The sequence below is a fragment of the Oncorhynchus mykiss genome, chromosome 2 (assembly GCF_013265735.2).
Source record: "Oncorhynchus mykiss isolate Arlee chromosome 2, USDA_OmykA_1.1, whole genome shotgun sequence".
Taxonomy (NCBI): domain Eukaryota; kingdom Metazoa; phylum Chordata; class Actinopteri; order Salmoniformes; family Salmonidae; genus Oncorhynchus; species Oncorhynchus mykiss.
The window spans coordinates 23,307,609-23,331,483 of record NC_048566.1 but is presented as its reverse complement, the minus strand read 5'-3'; the positions used below and the strand labels follow the sequence as shown (position 1 = coordinate 23,331,483).

General features: G+C 44.7%; 1 protein-coding gene across 7 annotated transcripts in view; it reads right to left on the bottom strand.

Annotated features, from left to right (window-relative positions):
- Nucleotides 1-23,875, bottom strand: part of LOC110538034 (histone-lysine N-methyltransferase 2A) — a 61,329-nt gene that overhangs the window by 12,409 nt on the left and 25,045 nt on the right. For 3 of the 7 annotated variants that reach the window (XM_036942559.1, XM_036942588.1, XM_036942582.1), the window contains exons 9-27: nt 23,621-23,724; nt 22,866-23,321; nt 22,029-22,142; nt 21,688-21,837; nt 21,126-21,336; nt 20,879-20,992; nt 10,402-10,586; nt 9,959-10,060; nt 9,723-9,833; nt 9,072-9,148; nt 7,631-7,866; nt 7,363-7,517; nt 5,936-6,073; nt 5,620-5,778; nt 5,414-5,531; nt 5,210-5,288; nt 4,953-5,113; nt 3,493-3,636; nt 57-3,330 (exon numbers count right to left, since the gene is read on the bottom strand). In XM_036942559.1, coding sequence (XP_036798454.1) covers nt 57-3,330; nt 3,493-3,636; nt 4,953-5,113; nt 5,210-5,288; nt 5,414-5,531; nt 5,620-5,778; nt 5,936-6,073; nt 7,363-7,517; nt 7,631-7,866; nt 9,072-9,148; nt 9,723-9,833; nt 9,959-10,060; nt 10,402-10,586; nt 20,879-20,992; nt 21,126-21,336; nt 21,688-21,837; nt 22,029-22,142; nt 22,866-23,321; nt 23,621-23,724 — 6,088 coding nt within the window. The remainder of the gene's footprint in view (nt 1-56; nt 3,331-3,492; nt 3,637-4,952; nt 5,114-5,209; nt 5,289-5,413; nt 5,532-5,619; nt 5,779-5,935; nt 6,074-7,362; nt 7,518-7,630; nt 7,867-9,071; nt 9,149-9,722; nt 9,834-9,958; nt 10,061-10,401; nt 10,587-20,878; nt 20,993-21,125; nt 21,337-21,687; nt 21,838-22,028; nt 22,143-22,865; nt 23,322-23,620; nt 23,725-23,875) is intronic. The other 4 variants (XM_036942594.1, XM_036942566.1, XM_036942574.1 and 1 more) reach the window with 4 other exon arrangements.

Below are 23,875 nucleotides of genomic sequence, written 5' to 3'. Positions count from 1 at the left end.
TTGTCTCATTACTCATTTCATAAGATCACTGCCCTGATAAGTTCCAAAAGACTAACCTTGTGCATTCAGAGTCACTCAAGTGCTCCTCCTTTAGCTTGTCCAGGTCCAACACACCTTTCACCGTTGGGGTTTTAATGCGAACACCCCCAGCCCTGCTGGAGACAGCAGCAAAGATGTCTTTGGGTGTCGGCAGGTCCTCCTTAGCACTAGGGGGCTCTGGCTCTAAGAAGTCTGTCTTGGACTTCTTTGTGGCACCAATGCGATCAGAAAGGGAGGACACCCTCTTCATACGGACATGGGCGCGAGGAGGGCGGGGTGTTGAAACAGACAGTATGGTGGCTGCGGGCTCGGGTTCGATGAGTAGTCCTGGGGGCAGGACCACAGATTTCAGGGAAGGGTTGTTACGGAATGTGGAGGGACTCAGTATGCGCGGACCGGTCCGGTTGGGGGTGTAGTTACTGGCCATGGCTTGGTTGATGATGGCTTGGGCGCTCTCAGTCTTGGTCATGGAGGAACTCCCGTCCTGACCAGCAAACTCAAACAGGTCTGCAGCTTTGTCAGACTTTTTTCTCCCAGAAGTTGTGGAAGGTTCTTTCTTCTTTCTGGGTTTCTTCATCCCTGGTATAGCTCCATCTGCAGATGTGCTTGCATTCTTCCTGGGTTTCTTGACTGCTGCCACTGTCCCATTGCTGTTGTGAGTGAGCAGTTGAGTGATGGTACCTGGGTTCTGAACCGCAGGCGTGGCCATCCTAGGGACATGGGTTGGCATGGCTGTCCCTGGAGCTGGGGTGGACATTGTACCAGCTGCTGCCAAGGTGGCAGACAGCGCATTGCTCTGAAGGAGGCTGGCTATCTGAGTGACACAATTATAGGAGGGAGAACTCTGACTGGGCAGCTGGAAGGTGTTGCTCTCTGGGTTCTTCACAAAGATCTGGCCCAGGCGGTTGACCAGCAGAACGTGAGGTGTAGGGTCCACGTTGGGACCACCCACTTCCTTCACAGTAAGGATAGCGTGGCCAGGTAGTCCCTGAGGTAACAGCGGCTGTTGGGGCTCCAGTGGCGGCCTGGGGGTAGAGAAGTTGATGGAGATGGTGTGTCCCATGGCAGCTTCCTTCTGCAGAGACGTGGAGCTGTATCCGTTAATCATCACAGGGGCAGAGGAGGGCTGAAGTGAAGAGAGCATGGGGTGACACTGGGTGGATAGAGCATTGGAGAGAGAACATACAGAAGGAGAGGAGGATACAATGGTAATTGCTGTGGAGACCATGGCCTGGGATTGTGTGGAGAATATAGGCAGAGAGACTGATCCATAAGTTGGGAGACTGACACTTGATGTTGCAGACAAAATGGGATCAATTTGAGAGGACAAATGTGGAAGGGCACTGCCTGGAATAGGTGCTGATAATTTGGTACAAAAGGTCTCCATGGGTGGCAAGACTGTTGACCCTTGGGAGGATGTCAGGGGTTGTAGTGAGATGCTAGTGAGAGGTGGCCTTGAAGGGTTAAAGCAAGGCAAAGAGGACTGCACAGAGGGACTCATTTGTAAAGGGTTCATCTGTGCTATGCTGGGGTTAGGGAAGTCCGAGGAGATAAGAGAAGAGGGTTGAAGAAGCTCCAACAGGGTGCCCTGACTACTGCTCAACGAGAGATCTCCAGAACTCTCGGTCAAGTGATTCATGTAAATGGCAGATCCATCTGTGGGCAATACAAAGTGGCCGCTGTTAGAATCCAAGAAGAGGTCTTTTGGAGCTTGAGGCTGATGGGTTTCCATGGGAGCATCAACCTGGACAGGGACCAGTTCAGTGAAACAGGTGCTGGGGGAGGGAGGATCACACCTTTCAAGAACAAGTGGAGCCTCAGGGGCGAAGTCTAGACCAGAATCTTGGAATAAATCCTCTGGGTAGACTGTATCAGGCACCTTAGTATGGACAAAGTCCGGCAGAGTTCCTAGAAGGGGTGCAAGCGGCACTGGTTCCTGGGCTTCTAAGGTGGGGATTGAGTTTTGTTGTTCAAGAGGAGTTGGGAAGGTGTATAACTGCAGGGGAGTAGTATTCACATCAGAAGGGCTGTTTGTTGTGGATGGGTCCACTGCAGCTGGTCTTGGAGCTTCTGGTGAGATCTCAATTGGCGCAAGGGTCACACTGTCCAAGTCAGTCCCAGCCAGTTGTGCGGCATTAAAGGCTTTGGATGGATCCTGGGGTATATACGCTGGGGGAGGTTTTGTAGAGGGGAGGACAACTCTGGTTGAAGATTTGAGAGGGTTGCTAAGGGGCGACTGATCTGAGACAGGGCTTCCAGAGTCTGCACTTAGACCATTTGTCGTCATTTCTACTTCAGACGGAACATGCATTTGAGCTGGGTTCTGAACTTGACTGGCGCTCTTCAGTTTCTGAGCCCCGTCCGTGGTTGTCACGCTGGCATCACTCTCCGTCCCATCGTCCACGCCATCCAGTTGAGGGATAGATCTTGAAGAGGGAGAGGCAGGAGCCTGGGTTGGGTCCCTGGAGCCTGTGCGACTGACCACAGTCCGCGAGAAGTCAAAATAGTGCTCCATGTCCTCATCGGAGGAAGTGTTCCCCCAGTCTTGCCTGGCAGACGCAGCTGAGCGGGTTAGGGCTGGACGTGTCTTCCTCTTGCGAACCTCTGGCTCCCAGAACTCCTCTTGGTTGTCGTCACCCTCCACGTCTATCTGGGCACCACAGTTCATGGCCACTCCCTCATTCACTAGCATCTCCTCAATCTCAAGCTCAGTCTTCAACTCGGAGCCCATGGCCACGTCAGAGTCCTCGCGGAATTGTGTGAAAGAGCCCCTAAGTGGTGAGGTGCTGTTAGGTGCAGGGTTATCCTCCGGTTCTGGGGAGGCCAGGAAGTTGTGTGGTACCTCCACTGAGTCTGACTGGTTCAGGTCGAAAGACAGCCTGGGTCTAGGAGAGTGCTGGATGGTGGGGGAGAGGGACAGGCCAGGGGAAGGGAAGCTGCCCACACTGTCTTCCCATGGTGGCTGGGGAAAGAGTCCTGAGGTAGAGTGAGTCATGTTCCCGGGGCATCGGGCAGAGGAAGCACTTCGACCTCTGACAGGGCGGGTAGAGGGAGAGGTCAGCAGGATATCAGTAGCCCCTAGGGGAAACAGCGGAGAGGTGGGCACGGAGGCCTTGGGATGCATGGAGCCCCCAGTGCGGAGAGTGATTAGTCCAGAACCAGTTGGAGAGCCTAGGGGTGGGGAGGACATGTCCCTGCGGGTTTGGGAGTGGGGGCTGTGGCGACGGGGCCTGCGTGTCTCCTCCAGGTCACTGATGGTCAGGATGTGGTGGGGTTTGGACTTGGTAGCTCCTGCAGAGGAAAAACAGATAGAAGTAAGACAACTGAACAGACACACAAACAATCAATGCTTTCTGGGTAATATCTATAAATCAATCCAAACCTGGCAATTGTTTTTTTTTTTTTACCAGAGGTGTTCTACAAAACAATATCAGCCAACTACGGAACAGTTACCTGGGGAGGGCAGAGGCCGGAACAGTCCTCCAGCTGGTCTCCTGATTTTGGGCCTTGCCCCTTGGTCAGGTTTAGGGAGTGGAGCTGAGAAGCTGGGAGTAGTGGGTCGGGAATGTGCCACGTCAACCTCTTGGGCATCAGATTCTAGAGGTGACAACAACAACTCTGTTTACTATGCCACGGTTAAGTCTTCGCCATTATCCACTTTGCAGTGTAAGAAAGCCAACAGTTACACATTCACACTACTATTTTATAAGGAACAAAAATAGAAACTCAACATTCAACAATTTCAAAGATTTCAATGAGAGACAGTTCATAAGGAAATCAGGCAATTTAAATAAATCCATTAGGCCCTAAATCTATGGATTTCACATGACTGGGAATACAGATATGCATATTCTGGTCAGATACCTTAACAAAAAAAAAGGTGGGGGCGTGGATCAGAAAACCAGTCCGTATCGTGTGGAACCACTATTTTAGCCTCATGAAGCGCAACATCTCCTTTCGTATAGAGTTGATGAAGCTGTTGATTGTGGCTAAAATAGATTGCGGCTGCGCGAAGTTGCTGGATGGTGGCGGGAACTGGAACACACTGTTGTACGTCAATCCAGAGCATCACAAACATGCTCAAAGAGTGACATGTCTGGAGAGTATGCAGGCCATGGAAGAAATGGGACATTTTCAGCTTCCAGGAATTGTGTACAGATCCTTGCGACATGGGGTCGTGCATTATCATGCCGAAACATGAGGTGATGGCGGCGGATGAATGGCATGACAATGGGCCTCAGGATCGCGTCACGGTATCTGTGCATTCAAATTGCCATCAATCAAATGCAATTGTGTTCTATGTCCGTAGTTTATGCCTGCCCATACCCTCACGACACGATGGGGCACTCGGTTCACAACGTTGACATCAGCAAACCGCTCACCCACACGACGCCATAGACGTGATCTGCAGTTGTGAGGTTGGTTGGACGTACTGCCAAATTCTCTAAAACGACTTTGGAGGCAGCTTATGGTAGAGAACTGAACATTCAATTCACTGTCAACACGTCTGGTGGACATTCCTGCAGTCAGCATGCCAATTGCACGCTCCCTCAAAACTTGAGACATCTGTGGTAGTGTTGTGTAATAAAACTGCACATTTTAGAGTAGCCTTTTATTGTCCCCAGCACAAGGTGCACCTGTGCAATGATCATGCTGTTTAATCAGCTTCTTGATATGCCACACCTGTCAGGTGAATTGATTATCTTGGCAGAGGAGAAATGCTCACTAATAGGGATGTAAACAAATTTGTACACTAAATTTGAGCGAAATTGGCTTTTGTACATACAGAAATTGCTATGATATTTTATTTAATCTCATGAAACATGGGACCAACACTTTACACATTGCACTTATATTTTTGTTCAGCATAGCAGTGAGGGTTTGATGCAGTGTTGCATTACCAGGACTCTCACCTGACTGGGCGCAGGGGCTGTGTGCTATAGTGCTATTCTCTCCTTTGTCAGGCATCTCTTCAGCAGGTTTCTCAGGGACCGGAGGGCGGACCTCACGGATCGTACACGTGTATTTGCATCGCCGCAGTGGGTTCACCGTGCTCCAGTACCAGCGAGAACACCTGCAGAGAGGAGTTGAAAGGAAGGAAGTCATAAAAAAACACATCTAAACATGCCAATTTCTGATTCATTATTAACTATGAATTGCTGCTACTTACCGGTAACCCACTGGGAAAAGTTTTCCTTGCTTTGCAGACAGCTCAGTCAGCATACCTAGCTTTTCAATCTGCAAAGAGCCTGAATTCAGAAAACAACAATGATTAGATGAGCAAAACCCATGACCCGTCCTGTGTCCACTGTACTGTGATACCTGTACTCAAGGGAGCTAAAAAATAACAATGTAATGTGTCGAGACAACATACCAATCATCAAATTGATGTTTTCTGGCTCCAGTCCGGTCAAGAACTTCCTGCGAAGACTGACCCCATCAAAGTCCACGTACATCCTCCGATTCACCTCAAACCCTTGGCCGGTGATGATCTGCAAACGAACAAGAACAGTGTACACATGCGTGAGGAAACTCATTAAAAAAAAACAGTCTCACTACTGAGTAGTCCCAGGACTTTACCTTGCCACTGATGAGGTCTCTGTGTTTGTAGCAGTAGACCTTCTTGTCGTCCTGGAATACACAGTTGCGGGAGCGGGCACACATGAAGTGGTAGTTGCTCTGGCAGGAGGTCAGACAGCAGCCCACTGTGGCACCTGTATGGTTACAGCGCTCACAGCGCTGAGAGAACAAGATACACAGACAGGTTAGATCAGTCCAGGAGGAGAGAATAGGGGTGGATAAGGCGTTTGAGAGAGACGGACGTTGGACAAAGATACACAAACTACAGCTGCTGGAAAAACAAGAACGTCACTGCCCAAATAAAGTGAAGCCTCACCATGAAGCGCCCCCTAGCAACGGCACTGTGCACGTGCATCAGAGAACCATTGTCCTCCTCGAACACCTCGGCGGACCACATGGAGCAGTTGATGTGAGCCCATTCGTTCTGGCCCAGGTACAGCAGCCTGCCCGCCTCCTGAGGAACACACGGATGAGGTTAGAAATACAGAACTGGTGGGTTACCTACTGTGTGGATTTGGTTTACTTCATTTCCTGATAGTCAAGGGCTGTTAAGTTGAACAACGGTATGAAGGCTTAGTGCTCTGAAGTCAGTGTGGTTTGTGTTTCTTCCCACCATGCTGTGATTCCTTACCTCTTGGTGTTAGGGGGCAGTATTTTCATTTTTGGAAAAAAAACGTTCCCGTTTTAAACAGGATATTTTGTCAGGAAAAGATGCTAGAATATGCATATAATTAACAGCTTTGGATAGAAAACACTCTAACGTTTCCAAAACTGTAAATATATTGTCTGTGAGTATAACAGAACTGATGTTGCAGGCGAAAGCCTGAGAAAAATCCAATCCGGAAGTGCCCCAGGTTTTGAAAGCGCTGCGTTCCAATGACTCCCTATTCAGCTGTGAATATACCATCAACGAGCTTACGCTTTCTACGTATTCCCCAAGGTGTCTACAGCATTGTGACGTAGTTTTACACATTTCTGTTGAAGAATAGCCGTAGGCGGCCACATTGCGTAAGTGGTCACATGGTGGCCCCGAGAGAGATTCTCGCGTAAAATACAGAGGTAGCCATTATTCCAATCGGTCCTAGTGAAAAACAAATTGTCCCGACGGATATATTATCGAATAGATATTAGAAAAACACCTTGAGGATGGATTCTAAACAACGTTTGCCATGTTTCTGTCGATATTACGGAGCTAATTTGGAATATTTTTCAGCGTTGTGGTGACCGCAATTTCTGGCCGATTTCTCAGCCAAATATGAAGAACAAACGAGGCTATTGCGCCTACAAAAATAATATTTTGGGAAAAAAATGAACTTTGGCTGTCTACCTGGGAGTCTCGTGAGTGAAAACATCCGAAGTTCATCAAAGGTAAACGATTTAATTTGATTGCTTTTCTGATTTCCGTGACCAAGCTGCCTGCTGCTAGCAAGGCATAATGCTATGCTAGGCTATGATAAACTTACACAAATGCTTGTCTAGCGTTGGCTGTAAAGCATATTTTGAAAATCTGAGATGACAGGGTGATTAACAAAAGGCTAAGCTGTGTTCCAATATATTTCACTTGCGATTTTCATGAATAGGAATATTTTCTAGGAAGATTTATGTCCGTTGCGCTATGCTAATTAGTGTCAGATGATGACAACGGTCCCGTTCACGGGATGGGGTGTCACTACAGCTTAAGTCACTTTTGACAAGGGCTTCTCAGAAGTGTTCTGAAACCTAGTTTCATTCAGTCTTACTCACATTGGACTTGGCATCTCCATACTTTTGGCACAGTGAGCATTGCCTCCCGTCGTCCTTGGACCACCCTGTGTCTAGGTCAGCGTTGGACAACCGTCCCTCAGACTTGGATGGCCATCCCTCAGACATGGATTGCCGTCCGGCTCTTCCCCTTTTCCCTGAGGGACAAAGGACAGACATCATACCAAAACCACAACAATCCCCTTAGGAAATTGGTCTATTCAATATTTGCTTTCTCATTGTTTTTCCTCCCCTCAGTTGTGTAAATTACCTTTAAGTTTATTAAGCCTGAAAGCCCTGTTTTTCCTGAAGTGGAGGCCCCTGGTTGGCTCTGTGGTCAGTGGGGTGGTGGGGTGAGGCACCTCTTCTTGTTTCACCTCCAGGCGTAGTACGTTCTCTGTCTGCAGGGTCCCCAGAGGGGTCCTGGACCTTAACTCCTCCCTCTCACGCCACTGAGCGTACACATGCTCAGTGGTGGGGGGCTGAACCGCATGGGACAGCATCCCACTAGAAAGGTAATGGATGGAGAAATGGAGGGGTGAGGAGATGAAAAAAAGAGTTAGTCAAGTTGTGTTAGAGTCATGCTGTGCCAGATTCCAACTTGAGTTACCAGCACGTAACTCAAATTTGGATAGTTTGGGCAAACATCTGAGTTACATGCACAGTTACACTCAAGTTAGAATTTGACTTGAAGAGTATACAACTGAGACAGTGGCTCACATCTAGCTGATTATGATTACACTCATTTACATTAACAAATAATTCATGTTTATTAATAAATCTTACCCCCCAGAAGATAAGGTGACAGGCAGGTCAGGTCCTGAGCGTACCACTCTACCTTTACCACTCTGTGAATCACCCTACAATGAGCTAAATGAAGTCACTACTCTGTGTCCTCAGTCGCAGGGAAGGAAAGATGTGAACTGGGAATGTGTGAGAGAAGGGGCCAGTCCTGGTTTTAACATCCAGAAGAAGAAAATAATTGTAAGACTAACTTCTGTAACTTCCGGTCACATTGGATTTGAATGTCTGTCCCCCCACTTTAAGGTTGTTGTTGACAGTATAGTACAATTCAATCAACTCATCATTTCCTATCAGGATGTGAACAACAGGGGTGTCATACAAATGTGTGGCAAACCAGAAAACATAAATCAGTTGCTCCACTGAATGTAGGCTTATGCTGCTTCATGGGAAAATACATAAATTCCTGCAGGGCAGTAGTGAAGCAATATGTTCAAACCCAAAGTTAAACTGGAATTTCATAGAAATGTTCACGAGTCAATATCTGATGACTTAAAACATGGCAACTTCTTCAACCTATGTGGTAAATCCCCAAATCCCAATGTCTGAGAAATAACTCCCAGACAGATAACCTTCTAAGAGCCTTGGTTAATCGTATGCCGAGTTCACAAGCATAACAAAAACCAGGTTTAACAGTCAAGGACAGGGATCATCAACTAGATTCAGCAGCGGGTCGATTTTCTCTTGAGAAGATGGTCAGGGGGCCGGAACACAATTACACATCATTTGTAGGACTGCAAAATGATCGCAAGATCCCCAAACAGATAATAATTTGACTAAAACAGCCATTTCAAAACTTACATTTGTATAAAACCACTTATTTCTCTTTTATGCACGGGAAATTAAATCACTGTGGGCCACCAGTTGATATACCCTGAACTAGGAGATACGAGGAGCAGATTGCTACTCACATAGGCAGGTCTTTGGATCGGGGGTCCCACACTTTGGGGTCCTGGCTGTTGAACCAGTTGAATACCTCCTCCAGAAGCTACAGAGAAAACAGTGAGGAGAGGGTGAATCTATACTCCTCTGTTGGCCATTTTAAAACATGTACCGCTTTTTTCTTTCCAATAAACATTACAAATGGTCTTGGATTCAACCATCTTCTATGACTTTAGTTTGAACCAAGTGAACCTATGACCACCAGGGGAGTCATGGCCACCAGAATCATAGCGCCCCATAACTCATTTCCAATTACATACCGTTCTGCTGACTAGACAGCCATATGGAACAACTTAAGACACCACAAGACATTTTCTGAGGACTGATGTCACTGACTGAGTACAGACCATGCATTGTGTTAGGATGAGGGTATTCAAGGGTCTGTGTTGTCTAACTTTATGAAACATTTGTTTATCCGTTTATTATCACGTGTGTGTGCCTTTTAACAAAAAAGCTGTGTAGCTAAAGTACAGGACAAACGCGATAACATTGCAGAAGACATCGTTCAACCAACTGTTTTTCTGTCATACTGAAAGTACTGTGCTTGCAGCAACACGATCAAGTAAATACTTCAGATTAGTTTCCTCCCAGAGTGTTGCTGTCTGAGTACTCAGCATTACCTTCAAGTAGTAGGAGCGGGCCACGGCTGTGGGCCTTTCATCCTCCGGGAGAGACTCCTCCTGGTCCAGACGCCTCCGCACCACTTGCACCACATCTTCATGGAATGATTTCTACAACATAAATAGACATGGAAATATACAAACATAGTTATTTAGCTGACACTACTCACTCATCTCCTTTGAAATCTTTGAGATCCTGTCCTGCCAATTCAGATGCTATATAGACAGACGCTGACCAGGGTGGTGTAGAGGCCTTTGTCAAACTTCTTGCCCACAGCACGGAGGTCACAGGCTGGCAGGCCCTCCACTCCACTGTCAGAGACAACCTGGGTCACACACTACATGAGGGGAATAAGGACACATTTAGTACGCTACAGAGAAAAAACACTGAACATATAGCCACACAAGCACTTATGTGCAACAGTTCAAGAGGAACAGGCAAATATTCCTAGCAGATCTGTCTGCAAATGTACATCTGATATCAGCTAATAAACTTATTTTTTTAAAGTGGAGAGTCGTTGCACTCGTTCTTTGAAATTATTTCTTCAGAAAAGCCACATCAAAACATGACTACAAGTCATGATAGGTGTTAAAAAGCATGTTGCTATTTTCAGCCTGCGCATCCTGTCTCATTTAGCATCCTGTGGTAAGAAAGATTGTACGGCCTGGTACCTCTCACCTGTGAGCAGGCAATGAGGTGCTGGGTGAGAGTGGAGGTGAGCAGGCAGGCCAGCACCTTCTCTACCCCGGCCCTCAGCTCCATGTGGAGCAGCTCTCTCCAGGGGCTGGGCTGGGACTGGCTGCAGGGCCGGCAGGAATACGCCACACTCTCTGGCAGGCTGGACAGAATCTCATACAGGTCACCTGGAGGGGAGGAGAGTGGAGAACAACCATAATAACCATTCCTTGGCACTACATCAAAGCATGAGAGGTAACAGCATGTGATAAACTTCAGATTTGGGCTGTCCCAAACAGAGGCGTCTTGTTCCTTAGACAAATCACAATTTAAATGTTTTCCCCTCATAGACACACCCTATGCATTTGAATAAAATCAACTATATGCACCAAGATTGCCTGATGATTTAAGCTCAATGTTTGATTAAATAATTTAGACAAATTACTCACGAGGGAGCCCATTGGCCACACTGAGTAAAAACATTTATAATAAATGACAGCAAGTCTCTCCTCCCTGGTGCAGCAAGCAGCAAGTGTTTATTGCACTGTCCGCACCAATGCTGCAACATAATAACAGCGATTTCATTTCTTACTTGTTTCTTAAACTGAAAAGTTCTGTTACTGAAATACCTACATTTGTTTAGGAAAAATATTCCCTAGACCCTTGTTCTCTTTGCGTGAAACATGTACGCACCGCATGCACGAGACCAATAGGGCCTCACCTATAGCCTATCATAATCAAATCAATAAATTGGTTCTAACAAAACTAGGACACATGAATACAAAATGGATGTGAAAGACAAAGGGTGTCAAGACAAAGGATGGCTACTTTGAAGAATCTCAAATATAAAATATGTGTTTGTTTACTACATGATTCCATGTGTTAGTTCATAGTTTTGACATCTTCACTATTATTCTACAATCTATCAAAATAAGATTTCAGAGTAACAAGATCCTGAGGCCCATTGCCGTGCCACTCATACGCCACCATCACATTTCAGCATGATAATGCACAGCCCCATGTCGCAAGGATCTGTACACAATTCCTGGAAGTTGAACATGTCCCAGTTCTTCCATGGCCTGCATACTTACCAGACCCATTAAATATGTATTGTATGCTCTAGATCGCCGTGTACATCAGCGCATTCCAGTTCCCGCCAATATCCAGCAGCTTCGCACAGCCATTGAAGTGTGGGACAACAATCTCATCTCTGTACCACACATAATCAATTCTCATCTCTGACCACACACACTTATCTGTAAGGTCCCTCAGTTGAGCAGTGAATTTCAAACACAGAATCAACCACAAAGACCAGGGAGGTTTTCCAATGCCTTGCAAATGACACCTATTGCTAGATGGGTTTAAAAAAAAGCAGAAATTGAATATCCCTTTGAGCATGGTGAAGTTAATAATTACAGTTTGGATGGTGTATCAATACACCCAGTCACTACAAAGTTGCCAGAGAGGAAGGAAACCTCTCAGGAATTTCAACATGATGCCAAGTGTGACTTTTTTTAAAAACAGCTTGAGTGTAATGGCTGTGATAGGAGAAAACTGAGGATGGATCAACATTGGAGTTACTCCACAATACTAATTGACAGAGTGAAAAGTAGGAAGCCTGTTGAATATACTAAAAATCCTCCAAAACATGCATCCTGTTTGCAGTAAGGCATAAGGTAAAACTTCAAAGAATTTGAATAAGAAATTAACTTTATGTCCTGAATACCAGTGGTATAAAGTACTTAAGGAGTACTTTAAAGTATTTAAAGTATTTTTTTTCAGTATCTGTATTTCACTATTTATATTTGACAACTTATACTTCATTACATTCCTAAAGAAGTTATACTTTTTACTCGCTACATTTTCCCTGACACCCGAAAGTACTCGCTACATTTTGAAAGCTAAGCAGGACAGAAAAATGATCCAATTCACACACTTCTCAAGAGAACATCCCTGGTCATCCCTACTGTCTCTGATGGACTCACTAAACACAAATCCTTTGTTTGTAAATTATATCTGAGGGGGAGAGTGTGCCCCTGGCTAGCTGTAAATAAAAAAAAATGTCAACAAGAAAATTGTGCTGTCTGGTTTGCTTAAGGAATTTGCAATGATTTATACTTTTACTTTTGATACTTAATCATATTTAAAACCAAATCATTTTAGACTATTACTCAATTAGTATTTTACTGACTGTCACTTGAGTCATCTTCTATTAAAAAGGTATCTTTACTTTTACTCAAGTATAACAATTGAGTACTTTTTCCACCGTTGATGAATGCCAATCATTATGTTTGAGGCAAATCCAACACATCACGGAGTACCACGTTTCATATTTTCAAGCATGGTGGTGGCTGCATCATGTTATGGGTATGCTTGTCATCTGCAAGGACTAGGGATAAAAATACAAATAAATGGAATAGAGCTAAGCACAGGCAAAACCCAAGAGGAAAACCTGGTTCAGGTCTGCATTCCAACAGATATTGGGAGACAAATTCATCTTTCCGCAGGACAAGAACCTAAAACACAAGGCGAAATATACACTGGACTTGCTTACCAAGTTGAATGTTTGAGTGGCCTTTTTAGTTTGGACTTAAATCTGCTTGAAATCTATGCAATACTTTAAAATAGCTGTCTAGCAGTGATCAACAACCAACTTGACAGAGCATGAAGAATTTTTTAAAGAATGTGCAAATATTGTACAATCCAGGTGTACAAAGCTCTTAGATATTTACTCAGAAAGACTCACAGCTGTAATCACTGCCAGAAGGATATTATAACATGTATTGACTAAGGGGGTTGAATACATAGATAAGGTTATTATCAAGATGTTCTTTTTTAATAATAAAAAATAACTACAAATAATCCATTGTAATCCCACTTTGTAACAACAAAATGTAGAAAGTCAAGGGGTGTGAATTATTTCTGAAGGCACTGTACATGCATTGTGCATACATTTACCCCTTTGAATTGTCTTTTCAATGTCTGTTCAGCCCATTGGCATCGGTTACTTCTATCATTACTTCATAATGAAGAATAATTACTTGGGGAAGGTAGTGTATAGATTATATTGGGGGGGGGAGGGGGGGGGGGGGATAATAATGCCTCAATTTACAATGTGCTGGTCCTAGACATCCCTGTATGTAGCCTAGAGTGTTGATCACCTTTTCCCGCTTCTTCCTTTCCTCAGATAAGAGATCTCTCCTTCAACAGGAAGGGATTCTTCCTTTGTGTCCAGGGCCTCATCTGCACTTGTGAATTCCATTGTTTACTTTCCCTTCCAAACCCACAGCATTGCCAAGAATCGTAGATAAGTTTTGATTTCACTTTTCTCCAGTGACCATCTGATCGGAATGAATTCGTAGCGGGTTTTTTTCACAGCCTAGCAGACAGGTCTGGATGAATATAATGGATTGGCCATGGATTTGAATTTCTTTACACCCCTGTGCCTTCAGAATTTCCATTGACTTTGGACCGATAGTTCCACAACTTGAAGATTACCATGCAAGGGGATTTAGCTTTCTTCTATTTCACGCCGATCCAATGGAACCGTTCCAGATCTTCTGGTGATATACCCACATCAAGTTTCTCTGAAATCAGTTTGACCATGTAGCTGGAAAGGGCTTCTTTTCCGTTGTCTTCCGGTAAGGACAATATTCTCATGTTTCATCTTGTTCTACAGTATTTTCTTGTTTGGTCCAATTCATCGTCCAAAGTTCGCAGCTGTGTTTCCAAAAGGCTAATTTTGTCGTCTTGTTCGCCCATATACATGCCTTGTTGGTGCGTGTCTGGCACGATAAGACTACTTACTACCTTTGAGCAAATCTACCTTTTTCACCACAAATTGTTTGTTTGGTGAGCATCAAGAGCCTTTTAGCTACGCTTTCCTGGATATCCCTTAAATGTTCATTACTCTCCTCTGCATCTCCAAGTTGTTCCTTGTCTTTTCCTCTGAGGGAAGTCATGGTTGAGTCGTCACATCGCTTTAACAACCGATTGGTTTGTTGTTATACAGTGGGGCAAAAAAGTATTTAGTCAGCCACCAATTGTGCAAGTTCTCCCACTTAAAAAGATGAGAGGCCGGTAATTTTCATCATAGGTACACTTCAACTATGACTGACAAAATGAAGAAAAAAAAAGAATCCAGAAAATCACATTGTAGGATTTTTTAATTAATTTATTTACAAATTAGGGTGGAAAAAAAGTATTTGGTCAATAACAAAAGTTTCTCAATACCTTGTTATATACCCTTTGTTGGCAATGACAGAGGTCAAACGTTTTCTGTAAGTCTTCACACACTGTTGCTGGTATTTTGGCCCATTCCTCCATGCAGATCTCCTCTAGAGCAGTGATGTTTTGGGGCTGTTGCTGGGCAACACTGACTTTCAACTCCCTCCAAAGATTTTCTATGGGGTTGAGATCTGGAGACTGGCTAGGCCACTCCAGGACCTTGAAATGCTTCTTACGAAGCCACTCCTTCGTTGCCCGGGCGGTGTGTTTGGGATCATTGTCATGCTGAAAGACCCAGCCACGTATCATCTTCAATGCCCTTGCTGATGGAAGGAGGTTTTCACTCGAAATCTCACGATACATGGCCCCATTCATTCTTTCCTTTACACGGATCAGTCGTCCTGGTCCCTTTGCAGAAAAACAGCCCCAAAGCATGATGTTTCCACCCCCATGCTTCACAGTAGGTATGGTATTCTTTGGATGCAACTCAGCATTCTTTGTCCTCCAATCACGACGAGTTGAGTTTTTACCAAAAAGTTCTATTTTGGTTTCATCTGACCATATGACATTCTCCCAATCTTCTTCTGGATCATCCAAATGCTCTCTAGCAAACTTCAGACGGGCCTGGACATGTACTGGCTTAAGCAGGGGGACACGTCTGGCACTGCAGGATTTGAGTCCCTGGCGGCGTAGTGTGTTACTGATGGTAGGCTTTGTTACTTTGGTCCCAGCTCTCTGCAGGTCATTCACTAGGTCCCTCTGTGTGGTTCTGGGATTTTTGCTCACCGTTCTTGTGATCATTTTGACCCCACGGGGTGAGATCTTGCGTGGAGCCCCAGATCGAGGGAGATTATCAGTGGTCTTGTATGTCTTCCATTTCCTAATAATTGCTCCCATAGTTGATTTCTTCAAACCAAGCTGCTTACCTATTGCAGATTCAGTCTTCCCAGTCTGGTGCAGGTCTACAATTTTGTTTCTGGTGTCCTTTGACAGCTCTTTGGTCTTGGCCATAGTGGAGTTCGGAGTGTGAATGTTTGAGGTTGTAGACAGGTGTCTTTTATACTGATAACAAGTTCAAACAGGTGCAATTAAAACAGGTAACGAGTGGAGGACAGAGGAGCCTCTTAAAGAAGAAGTTACAGGTCTGTGAGAGCCAGAAATCTTGCTTGTTTGTAGGTGACCAAATACTTATTTTCCACCATAATTTGCAAATAAATTCATTAAAAATCCTACAATGTGATTTTCTGGATTTTTCCCCCTCATTTTGTCTGTCATAGTTGAAGTGTACCTATGATGAAAATTACAGGCCTCTCTCATCTTTTTAAGTGGGAGAACTTGCACAATTGGTGGCTGACTAAATACTTTTTTGCCCCACTGTACATAGATTACCACTCACTCTCTCCCAGGTACTTGGGGATATATTGATCTATCGATTTTATGGGCTTAATTTAAACTCTGTTTTCTGGCTTCTATATATACAAACAGATTTGTCTGTTAAAAAAAAAAAAAATCGACTCACTCCCCATGCGTCCTAAACAGAGCTACTCACTCCCCATACATGCCTCTCCTATGGCGTAAATTCAAAGGAAAACTAACTGAAACTAGACAACAAAAAATGTGAGAAACATGTTCCTGAGATCAAAGGTCAACTTCTTCATAACTGGAGAAAAAAAACCACTACTAAAGCACAAGATGGGAAACTTTGTAATTATATACAGTTGAAGTCAGAAGTTTACATACAGCTAAGCCAAATAGCTTCCCACAATAAGTTGGGTGAATATTGGCCAATTCCTCCTGACAGAGCTGGTGTAACTGAGTCAGGTTTGTAGGCCTCCTTGCTCACACACCTTTTCAGTTTCGCCCACAAATTTTCTTTAGGATTGAGGTCAGGGCTTTGTGATGGCCACTCCAATACCTTGACGTCCTTAAGCCATTTTGCCACAACTTTGGAAGTATGCTTGGGGTCATTGTCCATTTGGAAGACCCATTTGCGACCAAGCTTTATCTTCCTGACTGATGTCTTGAGATGTTGCCTCAATATATTCACATAATTTTCAATTCTTCATGATGCCATCTATTTTGTGAAGTGCACCAGTCCCTCCTGCAGCAAAGCACCCCCACAACATGATGCTGTCACCCCGTGCTTCAAGGTTGGGATGGTGTTCTTCGGCTTGCAAGCCTCCCCTTTATCCTCCAAACATAACGATGGTCATTATGGCCAAACAGTTATATTTTTATTTCATCAGACCAGAGGACATTCTCCAAAAAGTACAATCTTTGTCCCCATGTGCAGTTGCAAACCGTAGTCTGGCTTTTTTTCATGGCGGTTTTGGAGCAGTGGCTTCTTCCCTGCTGAGCGGCCTTTCAGGTTATGTCGATATAGGACTCGTTTTACTGTGGATATAGATACTTTTGTACCTGTTTCCTCCAGCATCGTCACATGGTCCTTTGCTGTTGTTCTGGGATTGATTTGCACTTATCGCACCAAAGTACATTCATCTCTAGGAGACAGAACGCATCTCCTTCCTGAGCGGTATGACGGCTGCGTACTATAGTTTGTACAGATGAACGTGGTACCTGCAGGCATTTGGAAATTGCTCCCAAGGAAGAACCTGACATTTCTGAGGTCTTGGCTGATTTCTTTTGATTTTCCCATGATGTCAAGCAAATATGCACTGAGTTTGAAGGTAGGCCTTGAAATACATCCACAGGTACACCTCCAATTGACTCAAATGATGTCAATTAGCCTATCAGAAGCTTCTGACATAATTTTCTGGAATTTTCCGAGCTGTTTAAAAGGCACAGTCAACTTAGTGTACATAAACTTCTGACCCACTGGAATTGTGATAGTGAATTATTAGTGAAACAATCTGTCTCTAAACAATCGTTGGAAAAATTACTTGTGTCATGCACAAAGTATATGTCCTAACTGACTTGCCAAAGCTATATTTTGTTAACAAGAAATGTATGGAGTGGTTGAAAAATGAGTTTTAATGACTCCAACCTAAGTGTATGTAAACTTCCGACTTCAACTGTATGTTTCTGGGTAACCCCGATAGCAAAAGGACAAAGCAAGAAAGCAGAACTCTAGTCGTGCATTTTTACTACTCCTTCAGGCAGAAAGTGACATCAGGGCATCACATTAAATAACTATCTTGAGAATCACCCACGTAATTCATTCAACCTTTCATACTAGTTCTCTATTGGAAACTCCTGTGCTTAATGTGATGAGTCATTTGTTGAATGCTCTTTAATGCTACTGGGCTCATTGCACCGGATGTTCTGACTTGTGTCAATATACAGTGTAGGCTTGTCACAATACCAACATTTTACAAACGATACAATACCATGCGAAGTATCACGATACCGAGCAGTATCAGTGGCCTAGCATCCCCTGGATGCTTTTCTAAATGTTCTCCAAAAACCACACTTGTACTCAATACAACATAATGAACTTAATAGAATACCGCATAGAATGGCTGATTTTCTGATATTTGCAAAGCCCTACCTGTGATTTGGCTGGAGTAATGGGAGGAAGGAATATATATCAGTGGAGGGTGCTGAAGGGAGGACGGCTCATAATAATGGCTGGAACAAGACAAATGGAATGGCATCAAACACATATAAACCATGTGTTTGATACCGTTCCACAAATTCCGCTCCAGCCATTACCACAAGCCTGTCCTCCCCAATTAAGGTGCCACCAACCTCCTGTGAAATAGACGCATAATGATCTGCATGTCATTGTGTCAGTAAGGAGAAGACACTGCATGAAACCTTCTTTACTCTTCAGTTGACACACACTCACTGTCTCCCTCACTCTCAAACATCACTCTCTCCCACAAACACACATATACACACACTGAGACCAACTTAAAACATTAGGCACCAAACAGAATTTAAAGAGCACCAGAAATATATTTTTTTATATAGTTCAGGCTTACATTAGGTCTATATGAAGCCTACATTTAAAGCACATCTCATGAGTAGCAGACCCAAATTCCTTTCCTCGTATACCAATCAAATTTGCCCAAACCTACTGTCAAGTTAACAGGTTGTTAGGTAACATGACTGAACAACGTTATTTGATGTCAAATCAATGAGCAACCCGGGGTTTGTTCAAAACGTCCCGCGTCATGGTTTGTGATATATAAAATGCACGCGAATCCTGATACAAATAAAAAAGGCATCTCTGGTACTATGGGTCATATTTTTGTAACCGTTTAGGCTAGAGACAATTTGTTGGGGCATGGACTTTACAAGGTGTTTAAAGCGTTCCACAGGGATGCTGGCCCATGTTGACACCAATGCTTCCCACAGTTGTGTCAAGTTGGCTGGATATCCTTTGGGTGGTGGACCATTCTTGATACTGTTAGATTCTGGGTTCTGACTTCTTAAACTTGGAACATTGTTATTGTTAGAGACATGATACATCAGAAGTAATACTATAGTATCTGAGGAGTGAAACAGACTGGTGTTTATATCAGCAGTTAATGGTTATCTGTAGGAGCCAGATGGCTTTGGAATGTGCTGAGGGGAGGCAATCACATGATTTCTATCGGTGGAGAGCTTTTGGATTAGGCATCAAGGGGGTTGAGGTCCGGTCACCTTAAGGGAGAAGGAACGGTTTATTACCCCATCACTTCACCTTCCTGTCGAACCATAAAAGATGTAAGGGTTGGAGAGAAGGTGGACTGCATCTAAATTGGAGTATATATACTTGTGTTGGTGGAAACATGTTTTGTCTGAATGATCTGTACTGACCCTCTGGGAAGAATAAAGTTGGTTAAGCTTTCATAGTATCGGTTGTGGGACGGTAGTGGCCCACCTGACCAACATCCAGTGAAATCCGCAGAGCGTGAAATTCAAAAATACCAAATTCAAATATTTAACATTCTAGAAAATATATGTGTGATAATGGGATTTATATGTTCATAGGAACAATTAGAATATTCCACCCTGAAACCATATGACTGTATGAAATTGACTAGAATCATGAGATTATTCTAATGATGTGTGTGGTTTTAGTCAGTAGAATTATATATCCGTGTATGTAGTTTATGTCTATTATAGTATCTTAAAAACAGATTGTCTGAGCAAGATTCGGTGCCGACCTTGGCTGGGGCCACTGAGAGTACTTCCCAGGGTCTCCCTATCTTGAGGGAGGATGGGGAGTAAGTCTCACGGATAGTCAGAGGATGGTTTGTCCTCGGGGTTTCGCCTGCCATATCAGTTCTGCTATACTCACAGACATTATTTTAACAGTTTTAGAAACGTTAGAGTGTTTTCTATCCAAATCTACCAATTACATGCATACCCTAGCTTCTGGGCCTGAGTAACAGGCAGTTTACTTTGGGCATGCTTTTCATCCAGAGGTGAAAATACTGCCCCCTACCCAAGAGAGGTTAACTTGTCTCCTCTCCTTCATCTACACTGATTGAAGGTAACATCCATAAGGGCTCATAGCTTTCAACTGGATTCACCTGGTCAGTCTGTCATGGAAAAAGCAGGTGTCTAATGTTTTGTACACTCAGTGTATGTTCTCTATTGTGAAAGCGGGGATGTAAACTGTTGAGGGCCTAAAAAGGTGACAGAAATTCTTCGCACAGAAACGCACAAAAAAATACTACGTAAACTGCAAGAAAATGTGCCTATTTTCAGAGTGGGGTTGTCACCACACCAACACTTTACTAAGGATGTGCTACCAGACCAAGTATCATAATACAATAATAATATGTATCCACTTCCCTTGCGAGCAGCTCAAATTATTTAACAAATGTAACAGAAACCACATCACTATCTGCACACGCCAGCTCGCCATCACGGCTAAATTGAATTTTAAAAGTGATAGAGATGTGCAGAAAAAACAGATGGAGAGAGGCCGCTGAGCAGGCTAACGGCTGGTTAGTGGGACGCAGCTGGCTGCTCACAGCTGTCACACGTGATGTTGGATGAAGCACTCGTTCTGATATGACATATCTGACATCACGATCTAAACCCTGGTATTCTATTTGTAGGACGCAGAGGTGATCTCACAGGGAGAAGATCTGTTGGGGCCTCAACGTTATAACTCGATGAGTTATCTACGCACTTTTTGTCAGATCTACATGACTCACGTGGATGACCTTTATTCTGAGATAAAAAGGCAAATATCACGGAAAAGTGACGAGTTTGCATCCCTGTGAAAGGTACCGCTGAGCATGGGAGCCCGTTACACAGCAGAAGATGTTGGGCGTAACACTGGAAGACCCACCTGTCAGGTCCTCACACTTGGCATGGACCCAGTGGTTACAGGTGGCACACTGCATCATCTGACTGTCGTAGTCACTGTCCTCATAGCACTTGAAGCAGATCGGACAGTAGTTGCCTTTAGAAAGAGATACCGTCAATATCCTGCCATTCCCATATGAACAGTGAAATCAAATAAATGAACTTGTCTTATCATGTTTTAACATTAGTGTTTGCAGATCAACTTCCCCAAAGCGCTCACGTCATCTCACCTTGGTCGTGGAGCTTGGTGCAGTCTGGACAGAGTCCTTTATCGTGGTTCCACTCGGTGTCCCAACTCTTCCCTGGTGTAACCCCACAGCTTTTACACCTGATGCACGTCATACACACCCAGGCCTTCCTCCTCCTGTTGGGTTTGGGGTAGTTAGGCCCCAGGCATGAAGGGTGATAACAGTTCTGACATCTGTCACACTCCAGCAGAGGCTGAGGAACACCAGAGAGATACAGTATTACAGTTACACATAGATTGGTGGCAACACTGATGTCACAGTTTGGATATATGGTGGATATATGAAGATTGTTAACGGCCTGAGTGGGAACTATTTAACAAAATGTCTGTTGTGGTCTACTTAAGTGTCTCTCCCATAGACATCAATAGCAGATAGATCTGGTCTACTCAGTTCATCGACTCTCATTGAACCAGAAAATAAACAGAGTGGAGTGTCACTTCCTCTTCAGTCTATGGGTTAACTATGGACCCTAGATATAGCCTAAAAACTAGTGACCAGGTGTTTAAGTTCTCAGGAGTGACTGGGGCCTTGTGTGGACCCATACCTTGGAGTGCTTGTTTTTTCTACCACATATATGGCAGCACTTGCAGCGACGACAGCACCAGTTCTCCTTGTTCTCCTCAGAGGGCCGCTCCGTTGGCTCAAGGCAAAACCGGTGGAATGGCTCACAGCACACCTGGCAGTACAGCATTTGCTAGGATAGGAACAGATAACAGTCTGCAGGTTTAAGACCTTCCAATGGTGGATTCAAAAGATCCATCATGGCCATACATTGACAAAAACATCCTACATGTCAAAACATCCTATAGCAAATATCAGTGTTGAAAACAAAGACATTCCTCCAATGGGACATTGTAATAACAGAGCCATGTTGTGAGCCTTTACCTCTTGTTGTCCTTTACTGGCACACAGCAGGCAGACACAGGGGGGCATGATGGGTACAGAGGTCAGGATACTCAGGCCTCCCATCATCCACACGTTCTGGAGGTCACAGTCCTCCTGCATGGCAGACGGGAGGCTTAGACACAGCTTTCAGCTCTCATACGAAGGCCCGCAGTACAGAGTCAGACACAGGTGTGGGAGATACAGAGATGGGAAACAGCCTTCTGGACTCTTGTTGTAGAATAACACTGACATCCAGTGGATAGATAAGGGTATTACAGAAATAAACCAAACCAAAGACAAAACCTGATGATAATGGCTAATTTAACAATGGTTATAAACAGAGTAGTTTGGGTCCTGGATGCTGAAACAGCATTCTTGCCGTGTATTTTGCATACAATATAGCACGGGTATGACACAAAACAACTTATTTACTGTTATATTTATGTTGGTAACAGTTTATAATAGCAATAAGGCACCTCAGGGATTTCTGGTATATTGGCCATTATAAACTGGGTGGTTCAAGCCCTGAATGCTGAAAGCTATGAGCCCTGCTCTAACTCTGTTGGTAAACGGTTTATAATAGCAATAAGGCACCTCAGGGGTTTGTGGTATATTGGCCATATACCACACTCCCTCGGGCCTTACTGCTGAAATAAACCACACCTCCTCTGCTTTATTGCTTAATTATAATGCAAGGCTCAAGTTCAGTTGTTTAAATCAATGCACTTGTATTGGGCCTATATTTTTCTGGATTGGCTCGACAAGCAAAATCAGTAGCTAACTGGTAAATGAGATCTCTAAAAACACAGCTACAAGAGTCAGGGAAAAGCATCCGACCTTGAAGTCCACGCCGATCTTGTGCGTAGGCTCGGAGGGCTCCCTCTCCCTCTGGTCGAATCCATTGGCCAGGGCGGCCAGGACGCTGGGTGGCGTCTGTTCCAGAGGATTCTGGGAAAAATATGACGGAGGATGAAAACGGGCTCGTCCCCACCCCGCCTCCACCAACATCCTTCCCCTCTCACCCCCTACCCTGGCCCTTGGCCACCCCGGAGTGGCCCCAGTGTGGGATAGCAGGCGCCAGGGGTGGGGAGACCCTTGGTCCTTGGGGTAGGAGGAGGATAGCTCCAGGTCTGGCTGTGGGTGTGGGGGGGACTGAGTCATCTGTGCAAGTAGCTGCTCCGCCGACAACCCCTCTGACTCTCTCTCTCCCTGGTAGTCATCGTCCAGCCAGCTGTAGACACCACCGCTCAACGGGCCGGTCTGCTTCTGCTGTGCCTGTGAAGGGTGGGACTGCTAAGGCCAAAGCAAAAGAGCACCAGCGTTATCTGCCACGAGCACCTATAAGCAAGCAGCAGCTTAACTCAGAATGAGAGAAGGAAGAGAGGACAGGGAATCCCACCATGAGGTGCAGCAGAGGGAACACGAAGTGAGTGGAAATATGGAGAGATTGGAGAGAGAGAGAGAGAGAGAGAAGGGTGGGGAGTGGGTTGTGGAGATCCTTTGTGTTATACACCTAGGAGACCCAGAAACTGTCAATTCATGCACCGCCTGCTCAGTGGCATCAGAGCAGCAGCCCTGTTGTGATTCTTTACCTTGTCAGTTTTACGGCGACCAGGAGGGACTCGGTGGTGCAGTCGGCGATGTCTCACACCGTCGTCTGACAGGTCTCCCAGGAATCCATCCAGAGAGACAAAGTCTGAAGACGAAAAGGAACCATTGCAGTGGTCATTAGACATACAGCATTAATACTTCAGAGTTAATGCATTACCTCACAGCTATGAACGGGATCTTCTAGAACAGTGGTTCCCAAACTTTTTATAGTCCCGTACCCCTTCAAACATTCAACC